The sequence below is a fragment of the Bemisia tabaci genome, chromosome 1 (assembly GCF_918797505.1).
Source record: "Bemisia tabaci chromosome 1, PGI_BMITA_v3".
NCBI classification, from domain to species: domain Eukaryota; kingdom Metazoa; phylum Arthropoda; class Insecta; order Hemiptera; family Aleyrodidae; genus Bemisia; species Bemisia tabaci.
The window spans coordinates 72440102-72467380 of NC_092793.1; the positions used below are offsets into that span (position 1 = coordinate 72440102).

At 35.7% G+C, this 27279-nt stretch overlaps 2 protein-coding genes across 9 annotated transcripts; one reads left to right on the top strand and one right to left on the bottom strand.

Annotated features, from left to right (window-relative positions):
• Window positions 1-471: 471 nt before the first annotated feature.
• On the bottom strand, window positions 472-27047 carry Tbce (Tubulin-binding cofactor E). 4 transcript variants are annotated; one of them, XM_019045612.2, is made up of 10 exons: window positions 26918-27047; window positions 25303-25388; window positions 16774-16879; window positions 10011-10248; window positions 7033-7236; window positions 6457-6645; window positions 5713-6093; window positions 3920-4224; window positions 2994-3193; window positions 473-2075 (listed from the first exon to the last, which is right to left on the bottom strand). In XM_019045612.2, the coding sequence occupies exons 4-10, from the start codon at window positions 10217-10219 to the stop codon at window positions 1983-1985; spliced, it is 1581 nt and encodes a 526-aa protein (XP_018901157.2). In that variant the 5' UTR covers window positions 10220-10248; window positions 16774-16879; window positions 25303-25388; window positions 26918-27047; the 3' UTR covers window positions 473-1982. The 4 variants fall into 4 exon arrangements, with proteins under 4 accessions (XP_018901158.2, XP_018901159.2, XP_018901160.2 ...); XM_019045613.2 differs by lacking the exons at window positions 16774-16879; window positions 25303-25388; window positions 26918-27047 and adding an exon at window positions 14141-14214 and having other exon boundaries at window positions 472-2075; XM_019045614.2 differs by lacking the exons at window positions 16774-16879; window positions 25303-25388; window positions 26918-27047 and adding an exon at window positions 13949-14127 and having other exon boundaries at window positions 472-2075.
• On the top strand, window positions 12434-26958 carry LOC109033151 (glycerol kinase 3). 5 transcript variants are annotated; one of them, XM_019045617.2, is made up of 11 exons: window positions 12434-12466; window positions 17364-17444; window positions 18003-18261; window positions 19464-19681; window positions 20042-20151; window positions 21089-21191; window positions 21764-21874; window positions 22494-22747; window positions 23415-23620; window positions 24884-25018; window positions 25699-26958. In XM_019045617.2, the coding sequence occupies exons 1-11, from the start codon at window positions 12449-12451 to the stop codon at window positions 25761-25763; spliced, it is 1560 nt and encodes a 519-aa protein (XP_018901162.2). In that variant the 5' UTR covers window positions 12434-12448; the 3' UTR covers window positions 25764-26958. The 5 variants fall into 5 exon arrangements, with proteins under 5 accessions (XP_018901162.2, XP_018901163.2, XP_018901164.2 ...); XM_019045618.2 differs by lacking the exon at window positions 12434-12466 and adding an exon at window positions 14330-14527; XM_019045619.2 differs by lacking the exon at window positions 12434-12466 and adding an exon at window positions 15556-15745.
• Window positions 27048-27279: the final 232 nt, after the last annotated feature.

Genomic DNA, 27279 nt, shown 5'->3' on the forward strand with positions numbered 1-27279 from the left:
GTGACGTGCATGTTGGCCGAGCCAATTAGGAGTTCGATTTCCATAGTTGTTTTCCTCCTGCAGTGCCGCACCTCTAGGAGGTTTCAAAGGTTTCCAACAAAAAAGAAATGGAGAGTAATATTGACAAGACTAGGATTTGCAATATTTAAAACAACTTTTTTGCAGTAAAACTTATTTTTTGCTCCAGTAGTATATTTGTGAAAAATCATCCAATATACAGCATATAAATTAATCTGGTACTTACAATTAACACAAAATCATAAAATACTATCTAATTCAATTAAATACATCACAGTTAGTAAAAAAAATATTAAAACATGAAGTTAGCATTCCATCAATTAATACTGAAAATGCTGAAGTCCTGCGGGGTGATTATTGAAATGATATCGACTGTATGTTGCCGCTTTGTCGTGTCGCGCCATCGACTAAGTGGCTCTTAGTCGATGGCGCGACACGACAAAGCGGCGACATAGAGTCGATATCATTTCAATAATCGCCCTGCTGGGGGGCACAGACCCTACTTTTTTATTTTTTTGCAAATGACAACCCCTTCTCTTCTTTACAATACATTCTTGGAAAGGTCGCCATTTGGTAACATGACCTTAAAAAGCCAATTTTTTTTTCCGTTCTGTTTTTCTATAAGTTCTTTCTGGCGATGTAAAGTAGAGGTTGCTGTTTTAAAAAAAAAGGCACAGTCAATATCCTCCCTGCAGCCTCTCTAAAGTTTTGGGGAGCCAAGAGAAAACTCCCTTTGACTTACAAAGTATCACTTCTAAAAGTTCAATGCAACAGCTCAAATAGCAAAAAAAAATTGTCTGGGTTGTGCAGGACTCTTGGATCATTTGGTTGGAATCAGCTAAAATTTAAGAGATTTAGAATGTTAAGTTGCATCTTAATTTTTAAGAGATTTTAGAGATGGTGGCGGAGATCCTTACTCCCAGCTGACCTCAAATGTGGACACAGGATGATTATCAAATGAAACCCTGAACAGAATTAGTTTGATTTTCATTAGTTAGGCAAGCAGGTACATGTCTTAAACGACATGAGATCTTCCCAACTTTATAAACGATCAATTTAATGTGTTATTCCTAATGGATATAAATTACAACTGTGAACAGTGATTGGCAGAAATAAAGTCTCATAGACTTTTCTATTAAAAAAAATCCTCTTAGTTACTTTAAAAGTTACGAGGAACAAAAAGAAAGATATTGAAAGTATTTTCTTTTCTTGACTTCAATTATTCAACTCCTCAAAATAATACACAAGATTGTAAAGCCTAGCAAATCTTCATTCAATTAGTACAGTTAGCACATGATGGACTTTTTAGCTCCGAACATCTCTGCCTGAGGAGGAGGTACAAGATTTCCAATATTTAATTCTTACAAGGATTTCCTGGCTGAAAGACATCTTCAAATTTGTCTGTTACACTTCAAACTTATGTTTCCTCCTGTAGAGAAAATACAGAGGATGATAGTAATCAAAGAGAGATGGATTTCTTCGTCTTTGCAAGCAAACGTGGGTCCAATGAGAACTGTGGCATTGTGGAGCCAGGTTGGCAGTGTCTGCTCCTTGCTACTACCTCATTCTTTTTGACTGATGAGCTAATGCGCACTTTTACGTCACGACTTGTTCTAAAGGTGGCTACCTCACCACAACCTACTGTATTTCCTCTAGGATTTTCTCCTAGCAAAGTTCACTCTTCTAATAATTTTAGTATTTAATAAAAGCAGATTATTTCCTCGGTGTCCATACAAAAACTAAGCGTTGAAAGTAGGCTGGTTGGCCAAATCAGCGCTTGTATAGTAAGACTACAAACAGGTACAAAGATTTTAAACTTAAGTTATCACAGAGATACTTCTGAAAAATAATTCCTAAAACTAATTTTATCACAAATTTTGTACAAAAGTACGAACTACATATGAGGCAAAGATTCAAAAAGCTTCCGTATTTGTACGGCTCTGGCTGGATCTCGTCGCGGCTCCTTACCACCGCACAATGATTCGATCATTATCCGAGACAGAGTAAAAACTCAGAGATTTTAGGTGGTTTTCCAGAGCAATTTCTTGATCTGGGTGCTGTAACAGACAAAGAGGTAAAACACATAATAAAACCTGGGTTTGTTAATTTGGATTCTAAACAAATCATATGTGTTTCTTTGCTCTCTACTCTAAGAGCCTTTTCTTAAAGGCAAGAATGCAAATTAAAACAAAATTATTGGTAGAATATTAATTTTGCGGAGCACTGCAAGGTCGATGGACCCAGGTCAGTCTGTTAGGAAAATTGAGTGTGATAATCTTTGCAAAACAGGGGCAAGGGCTGTCTGTGTTGCCAACAGATTCCTCCAATTTGCTAGTCCCACTCTGCTGTTCGGTTCCAATATACTGGTCTTATGCAGATGGGGGGGGGGGGGGAGATTATGCAATGGAGCAGCGCAAATCGAGGAAACGTTTGGAAAGTAGTGAAATAGCAAATCAGTGGAATTTGTCCCCAGATCGGGAAATTCCAAAGAACATCTTATCAACAGGCTGACCTGAGTCTATCGACCTAGGAGCACTGCTCCCAGTTACCTACTTTCGTTGAATACATACTTCTTTATGAGGTCCCTGAGGGCTGAAAAGGTCTTTGATTTCAATACAAGTCATTCAATTCAATTTTGAATACGGATTCTTCATTGCTTTCAATTACAGCTTAGGAAATACGTCTATCATGAATAAAATTTATTCTTTTACTCTGGACGGTTGAGGACATGCAATTGGAAAAAAGCATTGTATAGGCATGGGAAAAATTTTGAATGAAGAATCCATCACGGCAAAGTCTCCTCTGACTGGCTGCTTCAGATGCACTAGCACATAAGCGCTCCCAGGGCATCTTGCTTTTTTAAATGTCTTGGAAATATGCTCTTTCACAGATTTTTGCAAATGACATCTGGCAATTTGAACGACTTTGCAGTATATTGGCACTAAATTTTACAATAAGACACTCTCTCAATTCACCTTTGAGCTGATGTAGGACAGCTTCAAATTTTGATGACTGACATTGAAAAGTCGTTGAACCAGGTTGGCTAGACGTTGGATCAGCATGGAGGAAGGCAGTTTACGTGTGTGATTTGGTCCACTATCATCACCACGGCAAAGGTGAACTGTTATCAGGGGAGACTTTTTGACGCTCTCTTGAGATTCTGGAGGCCCATATTCTGAACAAAAAAATAAATAAATTTCATCAAAGAAACTATAAAAGCATTGAGGGAAAAGATGGCAAAAATTATCGAAGAAGAACTATTCAAAGTATCATGAGAAAATTAAATTAATTTATTTAAAGTCAGAGGATACATCGATTGAAAACTTGTGGTTTTTTTTTCATTACTTTCCAAAAATCAGGTGAAGGACCATGAACAGCGTTGAAAGTCCACACTCTTAGGGTGGAGACTTACTGCGACCGGATTGAACTAGCCACCAGCCACCAACCATCAACAAAATGTCCAACGGACGATTTCATACTCATTGCGTCCAATCATTTGTCTTGTCCTTTAGCAGTCTGAACTCGAAGTTAAGTAGAGGCAACCTTATTTTTAGATTGCCTTTTTGCACTTTCTTTTTTTCTTGTAAATGAAAAATCATGAAAGAACCTCCTTAATTTTGATGACAATGAATTCATCTTAAGAGGTGGACATTTTAGTGGCAATTGCAGCAGCAGAGGAAAACAAAGATAAAGAACAGTTTTGGGAAAACGATATTTCCCTTAAAAGACTATCGTTGGGCCGAGTTCCACCATTTATTCACAGATTTGATTGATGATGAAATAAAATCATTTTCTTACTCACGGCTGAGCCAGATCAATGCAAGCAAAAAACATCAGCAAGGATAAGAGACTGGGAAATTTGGTACAAAAGAAAAGCTGTGGCATTAGTCAAAAAACTTACTTTCAATCAACTCAAGGTAGCGTGGATGGTAGGCCAGAAACCTAGCCTTCTTGTCTTCCGATTTTGAAGCTTCCAACCAGACAGGCCCGTAGAGGTTTACATAATCGTTTTCAGCACCTTTCCTCTCACTACTGCTGATGACCACTCCGTTCAGCGATTTCAGATTGGAAATTCGGGCAATAATCAGCTGTCTCACTGTTTCAGGTGTGCAATCTCCCTGATCCACAAGTGGATTTTTCTTGAATCTTAGTTCTTCCAGTCCAGGTAACTTGTTCAGTTCACTTACGGACAGCCATCCTGAAATACTGCAGAAAAATATAAAACTATGATTCTAGGTAATTTATTTCCTGTAAATGATTGTTCCTCTCCCTCTTAGTTTCAAAATGCAGTAATCGGATAAAGTTCCTCCAAAAATCTTAAAAATTTATACGATACGATACTGTGACTGAATATTTTAATTCAATGACAGTTTAACTGTGACGGACGACTGTGATGTTAGGCTAAGTTTATAGGTCCGTGAAAATAAACCATGATCGCAATAGATCCATCCCTAAACTACTTCTCAGAATTACTGAAAAGGTAAAAATGTCCTCATAGTCTCCAAGAGCAGCGGCATTGTTGTCTGTTATGCATCTGCCCTCTTAGACTAGCATCGTAACTAACTGGATCTATTTTTGTTTCTGGGGCACTAAAAAGCAAACAGTACATTACCACTATTTGAATCAGTAGGTTGAAAGCAACTGCATATTAATCTACGGTTGTAAGGAATTATACATTGTTTACTTTCAGATTTAGTATTGACCTGAGCAGCGACCTGTGTGTGTCCGATTTATCATAATGCATGTTTTGATTATCACCTCATCACTCATCTGCTGCAGCACCCCTGACTTGCCACTTTTTGTCTCTCAAAAAGTAATTAGGTAGCCGCTACAAGGCTGGCAAGCAGACGGTGACAAATAATTTTTCAGGCCGATGACTACATTCCTAAAGTGTTATCACGCATTTGTTGATACATATTTCATGTCAATTCCAAACACATTTCATGCGGTTTTAGGTTTTTATGCATTTTTATTATCCAGCAGTTTTGGTACTCAGCTCTGGCTTCCACCACAATTCATCTGGGAATCAAAGTATTACTATACCATATTATCTTTGTGTGAACAGATTAATGAAAGAGTGAACGAAAACTTGTGAGAAAAATTTTTGGTGATTTGTCCTCTCAGTTTTAATTAATTTGACCGTCCACAGGAATTCAAAATTGAGATACTGATATCAGAGTAGGAAGGAATTATTAGTGATCAGTTTGGCATGACAAACTCTTAACAATGTCAAACTTACTTGGAGTTATGATTGCGTGTTACAGTTAAAAAAAGTAGTTTCAAAAAAACGCTACTTCTAAGGCTAATCAGAAACGTTCAAGGCACAAAATACACAATTATAATGAAATTTGAAGCCTTCTATTGGTACAAAAATGAACTATACCACTCAAGACTCCTTCTTTTATTATCTGCGATGTCCAAGGCATCATGCTGCCGGATCATACATAATGTAACTTTACACCTTTTATTTCATTTTTGTGCCAACTTGGCACTAAAAAGAAATAAACTGCTTTCAACTCAATCTTGAGGATAAGTGAGAGGGTTTTCTGATGAAATCGTAAAATCCTAATTTTCCACCCCACTCCATAAAAATCCCTGTGCTGAAAATTTTACTTCTGCCAACTATAGTCTTTTAAAAAAAATACGCAGAAACCAAGTCTGATGAAAAGATTCAGCAAAAGTTACAAAAATTACCTGTTATTTGTGATATTTAGATGTTTCAAAGCCACAAAGTAACCTTCTAATGGCTGAGAAACTGATATATCATGAAGATGTGTGTTGGTCAAATTGAGCGAGCGGAAGAAGGTTAATTTGGAGAGGCTTTCGACATCTTCCCAACTGATGACATTGCCTTCCAGATCGAGTGATTCCAAGTTCAACAATGTGTCTGCTGGCTCTGAGATTTCACTGATAGCGTTGAACATTATCTTCAAGTGCTTGATGTTAGGCCACATACCGCTAAACGAGAGGATGTCTGACCAGTTGTAACTGCATCGAGCCATAATCAGCGTATGAAGAGAGTCAAACGCCGGCCGCAATTCTTTTACATCTTCTGGTGGAGCAAGGCGATTTTCACTGGAACCATTGAAAGAGAAATGATTAAAACAATTCCATTAACCAAAAACATATTATCGAAAAACAGTAGAATATGGCTAATTTAGGATCCGTTGAAATTTGGATGATGTAACTGTGATTTTTCTGTGATTTCCCTGACCTGATGAAACTCCCTGATAATTCCCGGTTTTCCAGGCTTTCCAGATCTGCAGACACCCTGTTTAAGTTTCTGGCTCTCGATTCCAGAATGTTATTACTGACAGGTAATTTATTTGCAGAAAAGTTAGAAATTTTAGTCCGTCTGGTATTTTAAGAGACACAATAAGAATTATCAAAGAATTTGGTATTCCATGGGTACGATAAAAATTGAAGAAAAAAATGCACCTGATGTTCAGCACAGAGAGGTTGACCAATTGACCAGAAATTGCTGCCACTGAGTCCCAGCTATGAAGGAGTGTGTGCGAAAGGTCAAGTTCTGTGATGTTTGGGCATACAAGCTGTAACTCTGGCAGCGGACCTGGACCGTTCACTGGCAAACCTGCGAGTGAAACAATCTGAAGAGACTGCAAATGGCTGAATGCAAAAAAAAAAGAGATAAGTGAATTAAATTACTTTTCTGAATATTTGACACAACTTTCTCAGACTATTTCATTTTATAAACGCTACCAGGCTGCAACTTTGCAAGAAAAAAATTTAATTTGTCAAATTTTTTTACTGATTTTTTTTTAATGCAGACATATAACCAACAACAAATATAACTTCAAAATTAAAGATTTTTAAGATTTCCAGTCATTATCATGAAATTTCCTAGCGATATCCAGTGTTATGCGTCTTTCAAACCTGTAAATACCCTTAGGAAAAAAATAAAGAGGGTGGAAAAATTATTTATCACTAAGTGCAAATTATCAAATAAAGGAACTTGGAGGTCAGTTGGTAAACGATGTTGGTACACTGAATTACCTTAAATTGGCTTCAACTTTGTCGAAACCAACCACCTCAAAAAAGCGAGCCTTGATAGATCTTTGAACTTCTTGCATAGTTTCTTCTGCTTTTGCCAGCTCTTCTTCACTTTGTGGGGTTCCATATCTTGTACGGATTGATTCAACGATTGCGCACCCAAAATTTAATTTTTCCGGACGCACCAATGAGCCAGACTTGGGATATCTGCAAAGAGAGATGCATAGAAGTTTAACAATAGCCTTTTTCTCAGCCAGAGATGCAACCTTTAATTATGAGGAAATTAATCATGTTGTGTACTTCAAAATTTTCCAAAAATAATAATTTGAACTCTTTACTTCATTTTACCTACAAGGTTTCAAATATACATTCTGAAAATCTAAGAGTAAATGCTGTTACTCCTCCAATGGACTTGGTCATAAGTTCATACCGTGAGTTCTTCTTGCTCTTAACTGCAACCCCTAATATAAAAATATAACAGCCTGCAGAATGAAGTGTGATAAAGGAAATGATTGGCAGCTTTTAATACTTGATAAATATTGACCAACTGAGACAATTGCTGAAGAAACGAACAACAGCCTAAAACGGTGTTTAGGAAAAACGCAGTTTGAAGTTTTGTTCTTGGTATAAAGCAAGAATCTTGCGAGATGGTATTCTGAATTGGGTATATGCGGTAGCCGAATTTATTATCATGAGGGCTGTCTTGTTGATTTTGTGATAATTTTTTTTTCCCACCAAAATGTGTAAGATTTAATAAGTGGCGTTGTAGGTCGTTTTCCCATTCAACACAGATGAGGGCCCTGAAATTTGAGAAAAAGAATCACTCAAAAGACACTTCATGTTTGCAAAGCATACGGAAATCAAAAGAGACCTATTAAAATACTTGATGGATGATTAGGACCTTCTCCCTCCCCCTCTCTTCAACCAAGCTTACAAAAGAAACTTGGTTGTTTTTGAATTTTGATAGCTTGTCAGAAGATGATGATTCAGTAATACATGAGTAGGGGATATAAGGATCATGTTTTGCAATAAGGAACCACTAATTCTAGCTCATTTTAGAGGCAACATAAATGTTATTAGTTTCCCTATGCAGAAAGTTGCTGTTATGGAAGAGCCAGAGATAGTGGTTCCTTATTGCAAAATGTGATCCATATGGTCTTCAACAAAGATCAAGCATCTTATCTGTTCAAAATACAATGGAGGAACCCTGCCGAATACTGCTGTGTCAAGGTAAAACGCCGTGTGAGCATTTGAATGTTGCCAAATTTTCTACCAGAAAATATAAATTTTTTAATACAAATCTAAGTATTTTTTCTTGAAATTCTCAGCTTCACTTCAGTTAAAATTTTGAACAAAATTTTCCGAAAAATCAGAGGAAAAAGATTTACAAATTTTTCCGAAAATTCATGATTTTTGAGGATAGTTTGGAAACGTCTGAAGGCTTACAAGACACTTTTATTCAACACAGCAGAGTGGGCACTCAAAATTCTTGAAAGACACGATTGGAAACTGAATATTTTAGCCCTTGGTGGAAGCAAATCACATGATAATATTGCAACAAGATGAATTTCACTCTCTTTTTTTCATTTTTAATGGAGGGAATGAAAGATGAACACATACTTCATACTCTACATTTATTTTGCAATAAGAATTGTTGATTCACCATTGAAATATTGCAACATCACAGCTTACCAGTCAAAGAATGCAAAGTATCATCTAATCACACTAAACTAATGACAGGAATCAAACACTCAATTAGCCTGCAACCTCTCAGTTGGGGAAAACCAGGTAATTATTCACCACTCGACTAATTTATTTAGAGAACTCCTCAATGCCACATTACAATGTAAAATTATTCTGTCACACTGATGAACTGGTTAGGTTGGTGGATCCACAGCAGCAGTGTGAACAGATATAACAGGTAGGAAATTCTTATTTACAGTAAACAAGCTGTTTTTTATAGGTTAGTGTTCCTGATCAAGCGACCAACCGTTGGACATCCTATGATTTTTAAGGCCCTCTTAGCACAGAATAATTTATGGTGGATTGTATTAAAAGCTTTAAAAGTCAAAGGTAAATGAAAACGATATTTTCAATGGAACAATACAAGTTCAACAACACTATTTGACAGTTGGAAAATGATGCTTTGTTCGGCTTAAAAAATTAAGCTGAACTTTTTTTCTTCATTTACTGGCAATGAAATGAAATGAAAAAGTTGTGATTTTGGTTTTTATGAACAAAGGGTAAATTTGTATGCTCACAGAAAGATGATTTCGTCGTTTTATGGGAAAAGTCAGCATTGTTTGGAACCTGGAAGCTGCACTTGTTTAAGAAATATGAATTTTCGTAGGTTTCAACTTTGTATGATAGCAATGTCATTTCCTGAGGTTTCTGGGGGAAAATATGCTTTTTGACGAGGAAACTGCAGTGCAAAGTGAAAGTGAAGGATATACATAAGACAATGTCTGGTTGCTTTTATCATCGATAGTAGAGGGACTTGGAAATTGACCAACCGCCTAATCTGATCCACATGGGCTTTGGGGGGGGGGGGGGGATGGAAAAAGATAATGAAGAAAATTTGTGGATAGGTAATGTATATGTGCTAAGTAAGTAAGCATGATGATGTTAAAGGAAAATAATTCTGGAGAAATTTGAAAGTGAAGGCCGAAATGTGATTGATGAAAATGTAGCTTCCATTTGTGACATATGGCGTGTGACGGGAACTTCAATTCAACAAATTTCTGCTTCTGGTTTCTTTTAATAAATCACTGGAAATGTTGTTGAATGAGAAAAATATTCAATAAAAATATTTTTAATTATGTCTATTTTGAAATCTGGAACAATGGTCATGTGACTGTACTTGGACTTTGTTATGCGTTCACAGTTTGCTTGGAAAATAAAAAATTAAAAAATGGAGCCTTACTATTTCCATGACACTTGTACATTCATCATTAAAGAAAAAAGAAAAAGATAAAACTTACGAGGCAGTAAAGTATTGAACTCCATTATATGTTCCATCATGTTTCCCCCTGAGTGGATGGTCCCAATCAATTCCGAGCCAGATTCCTTTAGTTGGAGGAACTTCACCGATGAAACGAATCGTTCCGTAGTGCCCATCACAGAAGACTCTCCGCCCTACTTCCATGGTGAACATGTTTTCACCACTCGTTTTTCGTTTTAGCTCCACCATTATTGGTTTTGTCACCAAAAAAAATCAACCTGAAACATAATGCAAGGGTGATGATCGACTAGATAACCAAGAGCTGATGAGGCTCTTTCCTACACAGGGCAGTAATTCAGTCCATGCAACCCTTTTACCAGTTGTAGAAAAATAATTTGATTTAAGAGCCCACAGATATTTGGGGAGTTTATGACGTACCTGGCAAGTCAGCGCAAACTGCAACTCGCTTCATGTATTTGTGCCTGCAAAATCAGCTGATATTAGTGGCCTTGTGACTCAACTCCTATAGAAATTCAGATATGCAGCTGCTATTGGCCCGTGTTTGCTTCTTTGCATTGTTTGTAGAGGCCGCTTTTCTAAACCATAGCCCTTTCTCTACTTTTTAGCACAGTACCCTTGCACTTTCAAACATGTTCGTTGGTGTAAAATGAGCACAATGCCGCATGGAATTTCGCTTTTCCATGACATAATGCTCGTATGCCACTATGGTCATGATAGACCTGATGGCTTCTGAAGTTATAGGAGTTTTTATTGCATCCATCATATTTTTGCTCTATTATATTATCATTCCATCTTGAATTTATAGCTTAATGGGCATACCTAAAATCAACAAAAGTTATTGTTAAGCAAGACCTGTCCACTTCCACCTGGACACCCGACAGCAGGTTTTTGATGAATTTAGCATGGTAAAGCTTGTTTCCCACCATTAATAGAGCTCAGAATTGATAGGACACTAATCCAAAAATGAGTGCTTCACATAATAAGAAAAAAAATAGTAGAGTTCAAGTTTTGTAATTTTAGGTAAATTTCCCAACAAGAAAATTTGCGTTTTTAACAGCAGAAAAATGTTGCTTGTGTTTAGCAAGAGACCTAGCGTGCAAAAAAGAAGTAAAAGCCCTACATTTAGGTGCAAATATAAGAATTGATTTATGCATTACAAAGCTTCGTCAGGTATATTTTAAGCTTTTCAAATAATTTTTAGTTTTCTAAAATCAGACGTTTCTGTGGAAACAACATGAAGCGTGCAAAAACTCATTGAACGCCCATCAAAACAAGGTAGCAAGGTCTTCTTCATGGTTTTGATTGCATTTCTCTGAAAAAATCTTGACTTCATAAGTTTTTTTTGCCTTTGAGTTTTTAAGAGAAATGATTTAAGGAGGATATATCTCAGGAATTCATTCTCAGCTTACATTCAAAGACTTGGCTCTGTTTCACTTCTATGAAAGCAATAGTATCTTCATTGTTTAAAATGGGATTTAAGATTAATTGAAGTGATTCTATTTTTTTCTTTACTTCTTCTCTTTTTATCCCCTGCACATCACCACTTTTAAAAGTAAAAATATAAAAATAAACAATGAAAAATGCTATTCAAACTGAGTAGATATAGCAGAAGAATCAGTTCTTTACGAAACATCAGATGACTTTGCAATTGAGATTTATTAAAAAATAAATGGAAAATTGATGCGGATCAATGTTATTGCCGGAAATAAAATACCTCATGAAGAAAAGCATTGATGTTGTTTACATTTCAACGAAATGGAGTAGTTAAAATGACTTAGTCCTTTTAACAATTGGAAAATAAACTTTTGATGTAGAGTCAAGCAATTATGCCATAGGATATTAAAATACTTGTTTATACTTGGTACTGAATTAAGGCCCTCTTCCTCCTCACCAATCTACATTGCGAAATTGCAAAAATATTCCTCTTAGTAGCTTAAAATCACACTATTAGATGGAGGAGGAAGGGCAGGGATAAAATATATCTTGTTTCCCTTAATTGTTAATGTACTGAAGAAATTGAAGGGTATTAGCCAATTTTGAAAGAAAAATTTCATACATTTTTCTTTCAAAAAGAAGAAGCTTAATTTTGATTCCTTTGCATAAAAACAAATAAAAAAAAAGGAATCAATTTATTACTTGGGGAAAAAGAAGAAAGAAAGAAGAAGCACCTTAAATTAGCATCGTCACAGACAGCACAGATCAAATACAAGTTAAGAGGATTCGATAGAACATTAAATTGTCACCCGAGCAAAAGAGGGGCTTTAAGTATTCAGGTGGCTACATAACTTTGATCAAAGACAATACAGTAGATTCACCTTTGCATAATAGCCCTACATGCGAAGAGTACAAAAATAAACCAAGCCTTAATCTGCACCACGTGCAGTGAGGCTTAATTCACACATTGAGATCATTGTTGACAGGAACTCTTTTGTGAGGAAACACTTTAATTTTGGGATCATGTCAAACTCATTAAAGGTATGTTCACCTATCATAACGTTTTCTCGGAGAGAGGGGTGTGTGAATGAAAGGGAGGGTGATCGAAAGCATGAATGAGCTCATGAGGAAATAACAACTCTTCTTTCGAGACTGATAACCTGGCTGTCAAGTCTAGTAGGGGCATACTGCAAAGCAGGTCGGTCTTCCTATTATCTTCCCTTCCAATTCAATACGAGAACTCTTAGAGTGGGGATAAGAGAAAATACATGAGTGAGGAAAAAAGTAAACATGGCACATTAGCACTGTCAAAAAAGCAACAGTACAACCAGATGAACACTCGGCAGATGTAATTTCAAAAAAAAAAAAAAAAAAAACAGTTTAAAGAATAAAATTCAATGGGACTTGAGTTCAATTGTTCCAACTAAAACAAGAGGCCGAATAGTTAACTTTTAGACATTCAAATTAAATGAGAACTAACAGAGAGAGAGGGAGAGTACAAAGTAAGCGATCATAGTTGCAGTAAAAATAGAATTGAATGGTCGTTGAATAAATAATTTGGCAGGAGTTAACTCAAGGTTTTGTTTCATCCAGCTTTCTTAGAGAGAGGGAGAAAGAGAGGGGGGGGGGGAGTAGGATTGATGCCTCCAGTCTTATTCAAGGTGTATTTCATCCACTTAAAAGGAATATTCAATATTTATAAGTAGTATAATTACATAAAAATGAAAGATAACTTAAAACCAGTATGTTACTACATAGAGTAAAAATCAATATATTCGATTCACCTTTTGTTCATTAATTTTTTTTCTACTTTTTTTTAGATACTTCATAGGAAATTATTGGACCTCTAAATTTGAATTTTGGCCTTTATTTATTTACACATATGTTCACTATCAAAGCATAGACGATTAAAATCATTAAGAGTCTACCTAGAATAATCTGGAAAATACAATTATACTATGTTGTCACAGAACCAAAATTTTATTTGGTGGTAGTGTAGTGAGCTGGACTGACCAGCAGGGACAGGCTACCTAGGAGCATGGGCATTGAGAACTGCTGTCGTGCACCCTGAGGCTGCACCATGCTCCTTAACTTCAAAAGATTGACACACATTATATTCCTGCAAGACTCAGTGGCTGTCTTTTTCCCCACCCTGTCGCCTCTGAGGAAAAAGGCAGGGTATTGGAGAAACTGCTTTCATAGTTTGCTGCTGATGGGATCATCTCCAAAAATATTACAGGAACGTTCACAGAGGGAGCACTTCATAAAAGATAATTTTGTCTAATTCATTCAAGTAAAGGAGACACAGTGATAATTCACTTTGAAAATTCAACAGCAATTTTAAGGGGAAAATATCATTGTGCAAAATCGATGATTTTCTCTAAACAAAGGCGGATTTAAAAAAAGGAGCATTAAAAGTTGAATTCAGTTTTTGCATTAACTTTTTTATGCCAAGATTTTTACTTTTCCTGAACCCTAAAATAGTGAAATAATTTTTCATAACTTGTATAAAATGAAATTCACCAGTCCTCCATACTGTTTGCCAATCCGTCATACGTGTGCTTTCACATTTTCCTTAGATCCTCAGAGAATGTGTCCTGATGACAAAATTGATTTCGTGCATCCCTTCAGGGTTAACTGTGTAGGGGGCAGAACATTACCACACTACATGCACCTGTACCCATAATATCAATATAGCTCTGAGGCACCACTCACTTTTTGATGTTGTCGAAAATTAAAGTTTTTGATGGCGGTGTTATCACCTCGAAGAAAATCACTATCAACTGGAAGAGGAATGTAAACTCAGGTTTTGAATGTTAGATAAAGTGAGAGAAAAAGGGTGACAAGAGATAACTACTTGAGATATTGACACAGAGCTGACCTTTTACCTCGCATTCCTTCATATCTCCAATAATAAGTGAAGTCAACTTGATCCTCAGACAAAGCACACCTCCTGAATGATCCTGAGCATTCTTGTGTTGGTGCATAAATCAGTTTCAACTATTTCAACCAACAATCAAAATCAGTGCTCACCTATTAAGTGCCCACCATTGTTTATGTACCTCCCACCTTGGATTAGATTAATGAAAAATGTTTCAACCGGTAATTACTTATTATAAAGTTTTAATGATTACGAATATGTTCTATGACAGGAATTTGGACATGGTTTGAGGGAGCACTTCTTACTTCTACCAGTTTTGCTGCGCGAGTTGTTATTATTATTATGCACCCATGGTTCACAAGCTTAGGTTCCAGTTTTTTAGGGGTTTTTTTTTGGTCCATTCCACATATTAATCAGTAGGTACATATATATATTACTGAAATCTTTCCTTAGGCGGATTGAGGCTGAGTTTAAATAATCTACTGATTAGTCGATAACACCGATTTTATTTTCTACTAGTGCGCAGATAGAGAGGAGGAAGAGGAGGGGGGTCGGGTAGAGCTCAAGCTCCACCCATCAGAAAATCTGTAAGAAAAAAATTTACTGCTTCATTTACTGTTAAATTTGACATTAATTCCCTTCAGAAAGATCATAGAATGTGCTAATTGTTCCAAGTTTTTCAGAAACAACTCTCGGACCCTCCTCTAGCTTACAATTTTTCTCTGTGTCCTTAGTGCCCTGGCGTTCTACGCCTTGTGATAACTCAATTTCTGGCTCATCAGTAAAATCACGTTTCTGCATAAGGGAACTGATGGCACACAAGTTATTCATGAAGTGAAGTTGAAATGGTAGTTCTTTATTGCAAAATGAGGTCCCCCCCCCCCTGCTCCCTCTTTTCAAGAAAATGTTTTGGTTTTGCTGATGACTGATTCACATCAGCTAAACTAGTAAAAATGGAAGTTATGATGCAGCCATAGGATTATAAATTACAAAAAAACAGTCTTGTTTTTCTCTAATGCTTGTATTTGATGGACTGTGAAAAAATTGAGTTGAATCTTGAATACACTCTCATCTCAGTAAGTTTTTATGACCAAGGAAAATTGGGCCATGTAAGCAGTTGAACATGAATCCATGACAAATGACCAAAAAAATAGAGATAAACTTTATCACAAAACAAAGTTCATTCAATTTACCTACCTACCAATAAAGTTACTATTTACAATTTTTTTCACTCTTGATAACAGCCGGGACAGATTCTAGTGTGTCAGTGTCTCGTTACAACGTCGTGTTTTGATTGATAGATTACCTCAGTTTTGCAGCTGTAAGGGAGAAGTTTTTTTTACCTCAGCTTTTTGAGATGGACCAAAGTCTTCATGAGACTGACACTGTTATCAAGTGCTATATGGATTCCAATTTGTCTGTGTTTAGATTATTTTTAGGTGAGAAGATCAGCAAGTTTTTTCATGATTTTTTTAAGAATTGCTACAAAGAGTATAGAAAACGCTGGAATTTCCAGCCCGATCATTATGTGCGCAATAATCGAGAAGACTGACATGAAAATTAGGGGGAGGTATTTACATTACTTATGTGTGAGAGGAAGCATTGTGCTTTTGTCATGTTTTATTAATTTTTTGGAAATAAACTGTGTCTGCATCCTTTATGTCATCTGTCATTGGCTTCTTGCCTCAAACATTTTATACTTATGGTGTTCCTTCAACACTCAATAATCCCCTCAAAATTGCATGCACCATTAGTACAGCGATTGATTCATCACTATTTTTGTGCTCTCAAGTGTAATAAATACCATCCAATTTAGGTGTTGTTCTAAAAAGGTAGGAGAATATTTTTTTCATTAAAATAATTTTTGTTTTTCTTATTATCATATTATTTTTCCTTTCTTGGTAATTCTTGTATTATTTTACCTGTTCTATATATTTTACTCTATTGTCAGTTGAACAAGCCTTCCTGTTTGAAAAATTTAAAAAAGTTTCCATACTTTCTTACTGGCCCTGATCTTAACTCCTCATCTCATCAAAACTTAATTATTTTTTTTCTTCTTTGAATGTTTTATGTACTTTTTAACATTTTGCAAGTTGCCATTGCAAAAATCAGGGAAGTGAACAAAATTTTGAGTGTTATAATTGAATTTATACTTCTGGAATGATTTTAGTTGACCAGAACGATTTAAAACATAAAAAGTAATTGTAAACACAGGAAATAGGGTGGGGAGGGGGTGGATTATTTCTTCACGTTTTTATGGATTCATCACTCCCATTAAAAACCATGAACAAAACTACGATTCATTCACTTCTTTAATAAAGATACAATGTCAACAAACCATCTAAAATAGATATTCTAATTCAAATCTTATACCTACAGAATGAAAAAAAGTTAGAAAGGCATCATGAAAATTGAGTTGTGAATTTTAACGGGCAAACGAGAAAACATATGAGATTTATCATCTTACCCGTTAGTTTCTTGATGAGAGAAGAAATCAAACCCAAAGCTTAATTAGCTGGCAGACATGTTGGAGGCTTTTGATTTCAGCCATAAATTTCCTGTTGGTTCAGAGTCTAAAAGAGAAAAATTGCCAAAGTTAATGAAGTTGTCATTAAAGGAGGAGAGCGAATTCAAAGTTCAAAGAAAGAACGCTGAGAATGATACGTGTGAATTTCAGGGTACTACCCTTCCAAAATTTTCTTTCAAATATTAATTTGCTTTGTTGATTACTTAATTTTCCAATGGTCCTATATTCTTTAAATAATGTGATACCTAGTTGCAGAGATAAGGTTCTGCATTTCAGGGTTAAACAGATATGAGATTCTCAGAAAACCCAAGACAACATAGCATTCATCAACTTTGTAATAGCTGAGAATGACACATCTTATCAAATTTATGGTCCATAAAAGTCTCAGAGGAAGGTGGGAAGGCGAAGTTGCAAAGTCCTACGTGAAACAAAAAATAAAAAAAACGATGACCCACTGTTAGAGGGTGGTAGGATAAAAATCTGGCAATAATGTTGCAATTTTATGACACACATTTCATTCATTGTTTCAGAGAAAGATGACTATAGCCAAAGGGCAGTATGGGCCGCTAGTTGGTGCAATAGATGAGGGTACCAGCAGTACTCGTTTTATGGTGAGTTGCTGAGGCTATATTACAGTAAGGTGAAAAAAAGAATTTGTTTACATTTTTACAGACTTGAAAATGTACGGCCCTTTGATTGGTGCTATAGATGAAGGTACAAGCAGTTGTCGTTTTATGGTGAGTCTTTAAAAATTGATGGCAAAATTCGGCGATGTTGAATGAGGAAAAAAAATTGTAAGCATTGTCAAGAATTTTAAGCAGTTTGCCCTTGAATTACACATAAAGAGATTCCAGCCTCACTAGAGGCCTTTCCAGTCAATCCTTAATCTTTATACAGAACTAACTCTAATTTTTAACAGCATTTTCCTGAACTCAGATGAAAAAATTACAGTACAAAAAGTCAAAGAACTTTGTCAGGGACGAATATAGAAGTCAAGCAACGTTCCCTGAACAAAAACTGAAGTAACCAATTAATTAATCCATTTTCCTAGAGAGGCAAAAAAAAAAAAAACAACCAGTATTGATTATGTTATTGAATATTAGAGTGTAATTTAAAATTAGTAGGTTTCGTTTATTTAGTTTCTATTGAAATTATTTCATATTTTTCAGGTTTTTTCAGCAGCAACATCTAAACTGATAGCATCGCATCAGGCACCCATAAAACAAATTTACCCTAAAGAAGGATGGGTGGAGCAAGATCCAATGCAAATAATGGAGGCAATAAGAGAATGTATTTCAAAAACAATGGAGAAGCTGCGGGAAATGAACATTGAGCCTTCAGATATTGCAGCGATAGGAGTGACGAATCAACGAGAGACAGTAATTATGTGGGATAAACTAACGGGCCAACCTTTGCATAATGCCATAGGTATGCGACTTGAAAACATACCTCCTACATTTTTTTCCAGTGAATCTTACCTGTCACAATAATAAGAGGGGCGTTCCATCATTAGGTTCCCCTTTCTCTAAAATCTATAATAATAGACCCATTTTGAAAAACTTTGACTTAAAATCTTCTTCAAGAAATATTGGATTCAAAGCACTAAACATCAAAGTAATTGGACAAAATGCGACCAAAACGTTGTTGTGAAACACTTTTGCTGGTTTATTATATACTTTAAGAATGAGGGGTATTCATTTAATGAAATTCCCATGTAGTATTCTCTGAACAGTCTCCGAAACTATAAATATTTGTGGCAGTTACAGGCTGCAATTGAGTATTTTCTTTCCAACTTTTGCCTGGTGTCGCATCCATGCAACGCTCTAAGTTTTTCATCCATCCTTTTCTTACTCATTTCTTCCATCTCTCTCTTAAATTCTCAGTTTTCAACTTTTCAGGCCTTAAGCCGCTTTTTACAACTTGTCAGAACAACCCTCTAATTAATCTAATCAGTGTAACGACAAGCTGATGCAATGTGGACTGATTCTTGCTCATGCTCATCCACGCCTCGTAAGGAATGGAGAGATTTTTGTTCACTGACTTTGACTCCTACCACCTCAGCAAAAGCTTTGGCTATTTACTCTGCGCTCAATCAAAGTCTTTAAAAGTCAAATTATCTTGTTAAGTAGTTCCAGAATAAAGCGTCCAGTTTCTCAATAAAGTTCTATTCATCGATTCATCTTTACCTAAATTCTGCTCTCCCACACTTTATTATTTTTCGTGAGCGTGAAGAAGGGCTCTTAGACGTTTTCAGTCCATCTAACACTCAGTCCCCAACTTAGAACGCGACACCTGGTAATCATGATCGCTTATATTTAAAAAAAAAAAAAAAAAATAAAATCAGATAGAAAATCTGCAAAGTTACAAACCAAGATAAGAGGTTTGGTAGTTTCACTGTTAACATGTTGGATTGTTGGGACAAAAACAATACAAATAATGGACAGGCAAAAAAAAAGTATCAAAGGTGTTTTAATTTGCCACAGAACACCAACATTTTGTGATAATTGTGCCATAGGTTTTATTTTGAAATTGAGTTTATAATGGATGAGCAGAGAAAATAAAGATAAAAGATCAATTAAAATGACCTTACATGTAGATAGTCAAATCAAGGAGAAAATAATTTGTTCCAGTGTGGTTGGACATGAGGACTGTGTCACTATTAGACGAGTTATTAGAGAAGATACCAAATAAAAATAAAAACTACTTCACACCCCTTTGCGGCTTACCCTTGAGCCCCTATTTTAGTGCTACCAAAATTCGATGGTTGTTGGATAATGAGCCAAGTATACAACTGGCTCTCTCAGAAGGAAGGTGCTGCGTGGGAACGGTAGACACATGGATTATTTGGGTAAGGCAAATTTTTTCTCTACTTTGAAAAATGGTAAAAATTTAGGGGTGGTTTTTAAATACTTCATTGACAAGTTTTCCACATCAACGTCAAGAAAAATCTCCAAAATTTTCGAATTCATTGATTATATTATTAAAAAGCAGGTGTTTTTTTTTTTTTTTTTTTTTTTTTTTGTTTTTTCCAAAAATTACAGTAAGGACACAATTGCCAATTGCCAAATCAATAATACACGAAATTTCCTAAAAATATGGAAGCAAACTTCACAGACTTCATGGAAACAGGGAGCTTGTTTATCATTTTTATTTAAGATCATGGCTTATCAATTGAATGAATATTTTGTACATTTTTTTTCATTTCTAGAACCTAACCGGTGGAGCAAATGGAGGAGTATTAGTGACAGATGTAACAAATGCATCTAGAACACTGCTAATGAATTTATTGACTCTCAAATGGGATCCTCTCCTATGCAAGTAGGTAAAATTAAAACTTTTAATGCTTGCATTATGAAATAATAGCAAAACTGTGTAGTATTTGGGATGGGGCCTAGATTTTTTCAATTATTTAAAAGAAATTAAAAAGGAATTACATATAGTAAAATTTGCGCTGGCTTGCTCGTTTCGTTTTTTCTTGGAAAAAAAATTGAATTACCTTTGTTCAAATTCTAATTGACGTATAATGCTTGGCAATGAATGTGAATTGTACATGAATCAGGGTGTAAATCCTTCCTTTTTCATTGGCTTTTCTTTACTTGTTCTGTACTTCCAAAAAAAAACCCCTCTTGTAAGAGATTTCCTGAAATCCTTGCTTTTTCATCGCTAATTCCTCACTTTTTCCTTACTAAGGACTCTTTTGAACTCTGACAAGGACTGACTTTGGCAAAAAAATATATGAACATGGGTTTGGAGGGTGGAGTGTAGAAATTGAAAAGGAATGAACTGAGATGCATAGAATTCACAGGGATTTCATGAGAGTGCGATATGATAAATTATGTAAAAAAAAAATCGCACACCTTTAAGGCTCTTGCTTTGAGTTTATCTTAAAAATCTTGAATTTCCGTGACTCTTTGTGAAAAATCTGTACGTTTTCCATACGGATCTTTCTAAATCCTAAATTTTTTTGTACTGTAGACACCCAGATAGATTTTATCAAAATTATTTTACTTATTATTCAGTATACAAGACAAGGGCACACCTTTTGTTGTTTAGTCTTACTGAATTGAAACTACTTTGAAATTAAGTTTTCCGGAGATAACGTTCATTTTTTCATTCCTGATCAGTCATAGCTCATCAGAGCTTTTTCCAGCAACAACCTTTTACTTTTAATTCCCCTATGAAAATTTCATAACAAAATATGACTGAATTTTTCATTTTGTGCCACCTGTTTAACTTCTCTGATTACCCTTTCCAGATTTTTTGATATTCCTATGAATCTGATGCCAAAAATTTGCAGCTCATCTGAAATATATGGGCTCATGGCCGAGGGGGACCTAACAGGGATTCCTATTTCAGGGGTAAGTAGAAATTCTTGCTTACAGAGTACTGAGTACAGAAAGGCTCTTGCGCCAATTTCATGTCTTCCACCATATCAACTATTCTCTTAGTAAGGATAAAATTTTACAGCTCTTACCATCTTGATAACTATGTGCAAAATTCTTATTAAAACGATGATTTTTTATTAAATTAATCCGAGTTAAAAGTTTATACTAATAAATTGCTCAGTTACTATAAAAAGAGAGAAAAAATGCCTGGTGAATTGTTCGGGATTATTCAGCAGAAAAAGATATCTTTAACACCTGAAGCATCAGCATATGTATGAAGCGATTATCAAAAGATAACCTTGTAGAAATGAAAAATCTAAGTGTCTAGAGCATTCTGAAAATACCTGGTGCTAACCCCACAAAACTTCACATAGTAGAACAAAAAAAAAAAAGCTGAATGGAACTTGTATCTCACTGGGCACAGACTTCCACTGCCTTACTTTGGTAACTGATGTGAGCTATTTCCATTTAGCTCCCTAAAATTGTAACTGTTTAGATACTGTAAATTTACTAAAAAAAGTATGATTATGATTTAATGATTTTAGTGTGTAGGAGATCAACATGCGGCCTTGCTTGGCCAATCATGTCTCAAGGAGGGCCAAGCAAAAAGTACATACGGAACTGGTTGCTTCTTGCTGTATAACACAGGACATAATGTATGTATGATTTTTGGTACTGTCTGATTGAAAATCTTATTATGTTGTCCCCCTTAGCCTCGTCAATTGTACCCTTTTTTACTTTTGGAGGGCAGAAATAAAATATTATCAGGGATGTACACAAAATAAAGTAAATTTACCGTCACGTTTTTGAATGGACCCCCCCCCCCCCCTTTAAAGAATTCCTAGCTGCGCCACTGCTGCTTGATGTTGGTAATTGCCATAAAGTATGCAACACTGACCCCTGAAAATAGTACATTTCCATCCATGGAGCAATTGTATTGAAAACATGTGGCATTCCTCGTTTGACATACCTAACTGCAAGAACATATAATATATCGATGGTGAAACTGCAGAAATGAGTATCTCAGTTTGCGGCATTGCAGACTTCCTGTCATACTTCGTTTTCTACATAGGAAACTACTGAGAGTCATTTCTCGAAAACTCCGGTCATTTTTATTCTCCATGTAAAGAATATTCTGTAAAAATTTTAAGCCATGATGTTGGTTCGGTCTCTTTTTATAAAATATGATAGAAGCAGAGATTTCCAAAACGGATAAACGCATTTTTGCAGTTTCACCGTCAATATAGATGTGTAACCTATGTTTAATTATTTCAGAAAGTGGATTCTCATCATGGATTAGTAACTACAATAGCGTACCAGCTTGGCAAGACCAAACCAGTTTATGCATTAGAAGGTTCTGTTGCTGTGGCAGGAGCTGCATTCAACTGGCTGAAAGATAATGTAAATATAATTGAAGACGTAACTGAGATCGAGAATCTAGCAGATAGAGTCCTACATACAGGAGATGTGTATTTTGTTCCAGCATTTTCAGGCTTATATGCACCATACTGGCAAGCAGACGCGAGAGGGTAAGAATAACGACCATTTAAAAATTCAAGAGAATACTTGACTCTGATGTGCTCATAGGAAGAGTGCTTACCTTCCTATTAAATCCATACAGTTTATAGTATATATTTCCATTGATTTGTTTGCTTGATATAATTTAGAGTAGTCATTATAAGAGGAGACTTGTCAAAGAACTATCTGAGTTTTCAGAGCTCGCAAAATTGCGCTTTTGCTCAGTGGATTTTTTCAACAGGCTCCAGATCCAAAAGATAGACAAACAGAGCAACGATGTATACAAAAACAAAGCTCTCCCAATTTCAATAAGCCAAGCCATTTTTAGCGGCAGCCTTATATAACTTGATTGGAGTTAGCAAGAAAGGGTGAACCAATAATGGAGCTCTTGCATGTATCAGGGATTTGCAATTCAGGTGTTTTTGCGTGCAAAAAATTTGTAAGACACAGGATGGCGACACTAGTTTTCTCTAACCCCAGGCTCAAAAAATCTCAGTCAGTTGATAATGGAGGGGATTGCTTTCGTCATGCTGAAAGTCCATCTCTTTCTTCATCCTGTCAAACTTAGTCAAACCAGTCAAACTCGGTCAAACCAGTTTTTCAAGTGTATTGAGTTTGCATGAAGTGGTCACTGTATCAGTCTATTTTAGTGAATTTTAAGAATGAATATGATTACAGAATCATTTGTGGAATCACTGAAGATACACAGAGAGGCCATATAATAAGAGCTTCAATGGAGGCTGTTTGTTTTCAAGTCCGTGACATCCTCGAGGCAATGCATAAAGACTGTGGAATTCCATTGACAAAATTGCAAGTCGACGGTGGCATGACATGTAACAACTTACTGATGCAACTCCAAGCTGATCTAGTCGGCATACCAGTAGGTACGTGCATCAATAAATTGAGTATTCACTTGGTCAAATTCTAACATGTTTTGCACTAAATTAAATTTCCTCTTTAAGTATGACCGTGTTCAAAGTATCAGAGACACCTCCTCCCCTGTGTGATACATTATACATTATTTTCATTATAAATTTGCCCCTGAAGAGCCTACTTAGAAAACCAAGGAATATTTCACAAGCTTAATTTCATTATTATTTAATATGATGTCTTCCACGTACGCCTGAGCATTATGAGTATTGAAAATTAATCTTTAGCTGTTCCGATATCAAGAAAAACAGGTTGAGAAGTGAATTTTTCAGCCTTCTTGTAGCCGTTTTCTGATGAAGATGTGAGACTGTTGCTATGTGTGAATACATACTGCATCACCTGCTGTTACCATTTGGAGAAATTCCATTCTTATCACTTGCCTTATCTCCCAAGCCGGCAAGGCAACAGAAGCACTCCTCGATCATCAATAAGTTGTTAAAATATTTTTACTGGATATGAAAAAAGCAATGTACCTATTTATATCAATGCTATAAACATGCTTGAAAATTCACTTCTAATTCCTACTTTCCTGAAATTGGCACATGATAAGATTGATTTTTAAGCCTCATTGCCCCCAGGGGGTCATACAGAACATCACATCAAATAATAACAAAGTTCAGCCAGAAGTAAATCCTCTTGTTTTCCGTGCAGGTTCCCTCAGTAGAGACAACCAGCTGATTATAACACTTAGTCATCAAGAGTGCTGATTTAAATTTGAAATCGAGCGCAAATATTCGGCGATAGTCAGCCAAGATTCATTTTGGTCCGGGATTGTAGTAACTTAGGTTCGTTTTCAATATCTTTAACATGTTTCAGCGAAGGAGTTTTGTTATGATGACTTCAATGTGATCATCTTTTCTGCAGTGCTATGACTGCTTTTTCAGACCCCCTCCCCATGCCCCCTAAAATATTCTTACCTATCACATTCTTCATGCTCGTTGAAGAATGGCAATCTTAGAGGATTATTTAAATGAGAACTTCATGCTCAGGAGGAAAGGAGCGTTCAAAATTTACTTTTACGGCATTTTTGACCCTCTTCTCCTTAGTAAAGTGGGTCCCTCTACTTCGACATGTAAAAACAAAATGGCATAACAATCTCCTTGATCCCTCTCCCCCCTAGGTCAATACATTTTTATGAATGGCCACTGATTGAGTCCTAGCTTTACTCAATCCTAAAACGCGAGAGAATGCCAAATTTTACATTTGATACTTTGCAGTGAGACCACAGATGGCAGAGACAACAGCTCTTGGAGCTGCCATGGCAGCAGGGAATGCAGCAGGCGTCGATGTCTGGGATTTGGAGCAAACTCAAGGGAATGCTGACTTTTTTTATCCAGTAATCTTAGAGGAAGGTAAGACTCCGATTTGTTTAAACTCAAGTCGAAAATTCTTAATAACTTCCAAAATGCTTGGACTTTTACTTATCCATAGTGGACACAGTTTTCTTAACATGTGGTTAATCGGAGTTTAAGAGGGATGATTCCTTCAGACAAGATATTTTCCATTAGTATGATAGTAAACTTTTTACTATGCTGGACGTATAACTACTCAGGTTATTCTTGAATTATTTTTCTCATGAACTAATCTGTTGCACAATAAGGAAAAAATTACTTGCGAGAAAGAAAATATAACTTGCCTAATCATAGATGATTTAATGACTTCAGATCAAATGGGTTCTGTTTGTAGGTCTAAGTTCGTTGGCAAAATTTTGCTTTCAAAAACCTGCAACAAACAAAAATAACTGAAATAACCTCTAAGGGTAGATTAATACACCTCAGTAAGCAGAGACAGTAGGTATCTTCAGACATGATACATGAATAATATTGACGGGTGCTTTTCAACAATTGAATCAGGTTGCTTTCACAATTTTTAAATTTTTTATGTGTTTGCAGTCCAAAATAATTTTGTAACCGCTAACAATATCCTGCTACCTAATTATTCTTAATTTTTTAGTTGCCCTGATCATATTTTTTAAGTTTGCTCTCTTTTGTTCTAAAAGTTAAGTTTTTTTATTATTATTTTCAATTTCCAGACAGAGATAATAGGTACTACAAATGGAAGATGGCAGTAAAAAGAAGTTTTGGATGGGACACCTAGACAGCAACTCAACAAAACTAGAAATATGATTGGTGACTACCATATTGCAGAATGTTGATTGACACCATCAAATGGCAGACTGTCAAAAGAGGCTCAGATTTTAACTATATTTATTTCACTAGGCTATGGTGAGAAAAGAAATTACTTAGCCCTGAGTTCAAACGCCGGAATTTCTGGGATTAAATAACCCAGCACGATTAGGAATAGAGGATTGATGTTGATTTAATGTTAGCTGAGGAGGGATAACGGAGATTTTTTATGCTGGGCTTTGAGAACCTTCAGAATACCTACAATCTCTAATAGCACTGGCCATTAAAAAAAAGTCTGAGAACTTACAAATATTAAAGAGAAGACCCTTAAAAGAACTGACAGATGGAGAAAAAACTGAGGAGATTATTGATGTTACCATAGAGCATAATTTTAAATTTTTGACAAAATACGTTTATCAGCAAGTAAAATGCACACTTGGTTGATAAACTGAATAGTTCTCTATCAAGTTTGTTAAGACATTCACAGGATCATACACTGATGGTCAAGGCTTGTAAGTTGATAAAAAATAATGAGATTTGTTGGAAATGCTGAGCTTCTATTACCATTATTGACAGAGGGGTCACCATAAAAGATGCAGTGATTAAGATCATCCATAGAGGTAGTGCATGTCATGTTTTCTTTCATCTTGGTTTCATCGAGGATATCTATACAAAGAGCATCCGATACAAATATGTGCATTTCTGATCGATACATCCAGGAGAGAGAAATCATAGTATACATAGCCTTAATGAATGACATCTTCCGCCACTTAAATTATTATGGAAAAAGAAAGTTGGTTCCAGGATAGATTTGACTATTTTGTTGGCCTACATGTTACCACCGACAAAATGCTGTTCCTCGACTTAGACATTAGATTAATTCTTATAAATTACAAAAAAAACTTGTGGATCTCAGTCTCTCAGTAGTGCCATTAAATGGACTTCATGGTTCACAAGATTTCATCATGAGAGCATGAGATTTTGCTTTTTTTCAAGTACGAAGTCTGAATAATTTTAAAAAAACCCTGAGGCTGGCAAATAAATATTGATTTAATTTTTAAGAAACGACAAGTAATTCAAATTATTTTCTCTGTGTAAATATTGATGATGGCAAATATCTCTTACCTCAGCCTATTAAACTTTAAAATATAAAATCTCTCAAAAGACTTCTTGTCTCCTTCTTCATGTACATAAGATACCCACAGATATATCCAATTAAAAGAAGTTTGGGACCCAGCAGAAAAGAGCAGACGACCTGAAATTTGAAATGATATACGTGTAAATGATAACGATTGAGAAGACATGAAAAATATGGTATTTTAAAATGTATTATCTAAAGATATCCTGCTTTTACCTAACCAAATGATCGAGTATTTCTACTAAGGGTCTGCCCCCTCTCCTTCCACTCCACTTAGGCTTGAAATGAAATGCATGATTGACTCCCTTTCTTTCCAGTTTTTCTTTTACTTAGACTGATTAAGTGGCGA

Excerpts from the sequence above, each read along its gene's own strand:
- Tbce (XM_019045613.2), bottom strand. The coding sequence starts at position 10,219 with ATGGTGGAGCTAAAACGAAAAACGAGTGGTGAAAACATGTTCACCATG. Across the intron at positions 7,237-10,010 it reads GTTCAATACTTTACTGCCTC|ATATCCCAAGTCTGGCTCAT; the intron begins GTAAGTTTTATC and ends CTCTCTTTGCAG. Across the intron at positions 6,646-7,032 it reads AAAGTTGAAGCCAATTTAAG|CCATTTGCAGTCTCTTCAGA; the intron begins GTAATTCAGTGT and ends TTTTGCATTCAG.
- LOC109033151 (XM_019045617.2), top strand. Across the intron at positions 21,192-21,763 it reads CAGGGATTCCTATTTCAGGG|TGTGTAGGAGATCAACATGC; the intron begins GTAAGTAGAAAT and ends TAATGATTTTAG. Across the intron at positions 21,875-22,493 it reads TGTATAACACAGGACATAAT|AAAGTGGATTCTCATCATGG; the intron begins GTATGTATGATT and ends TAATTATTTCAG.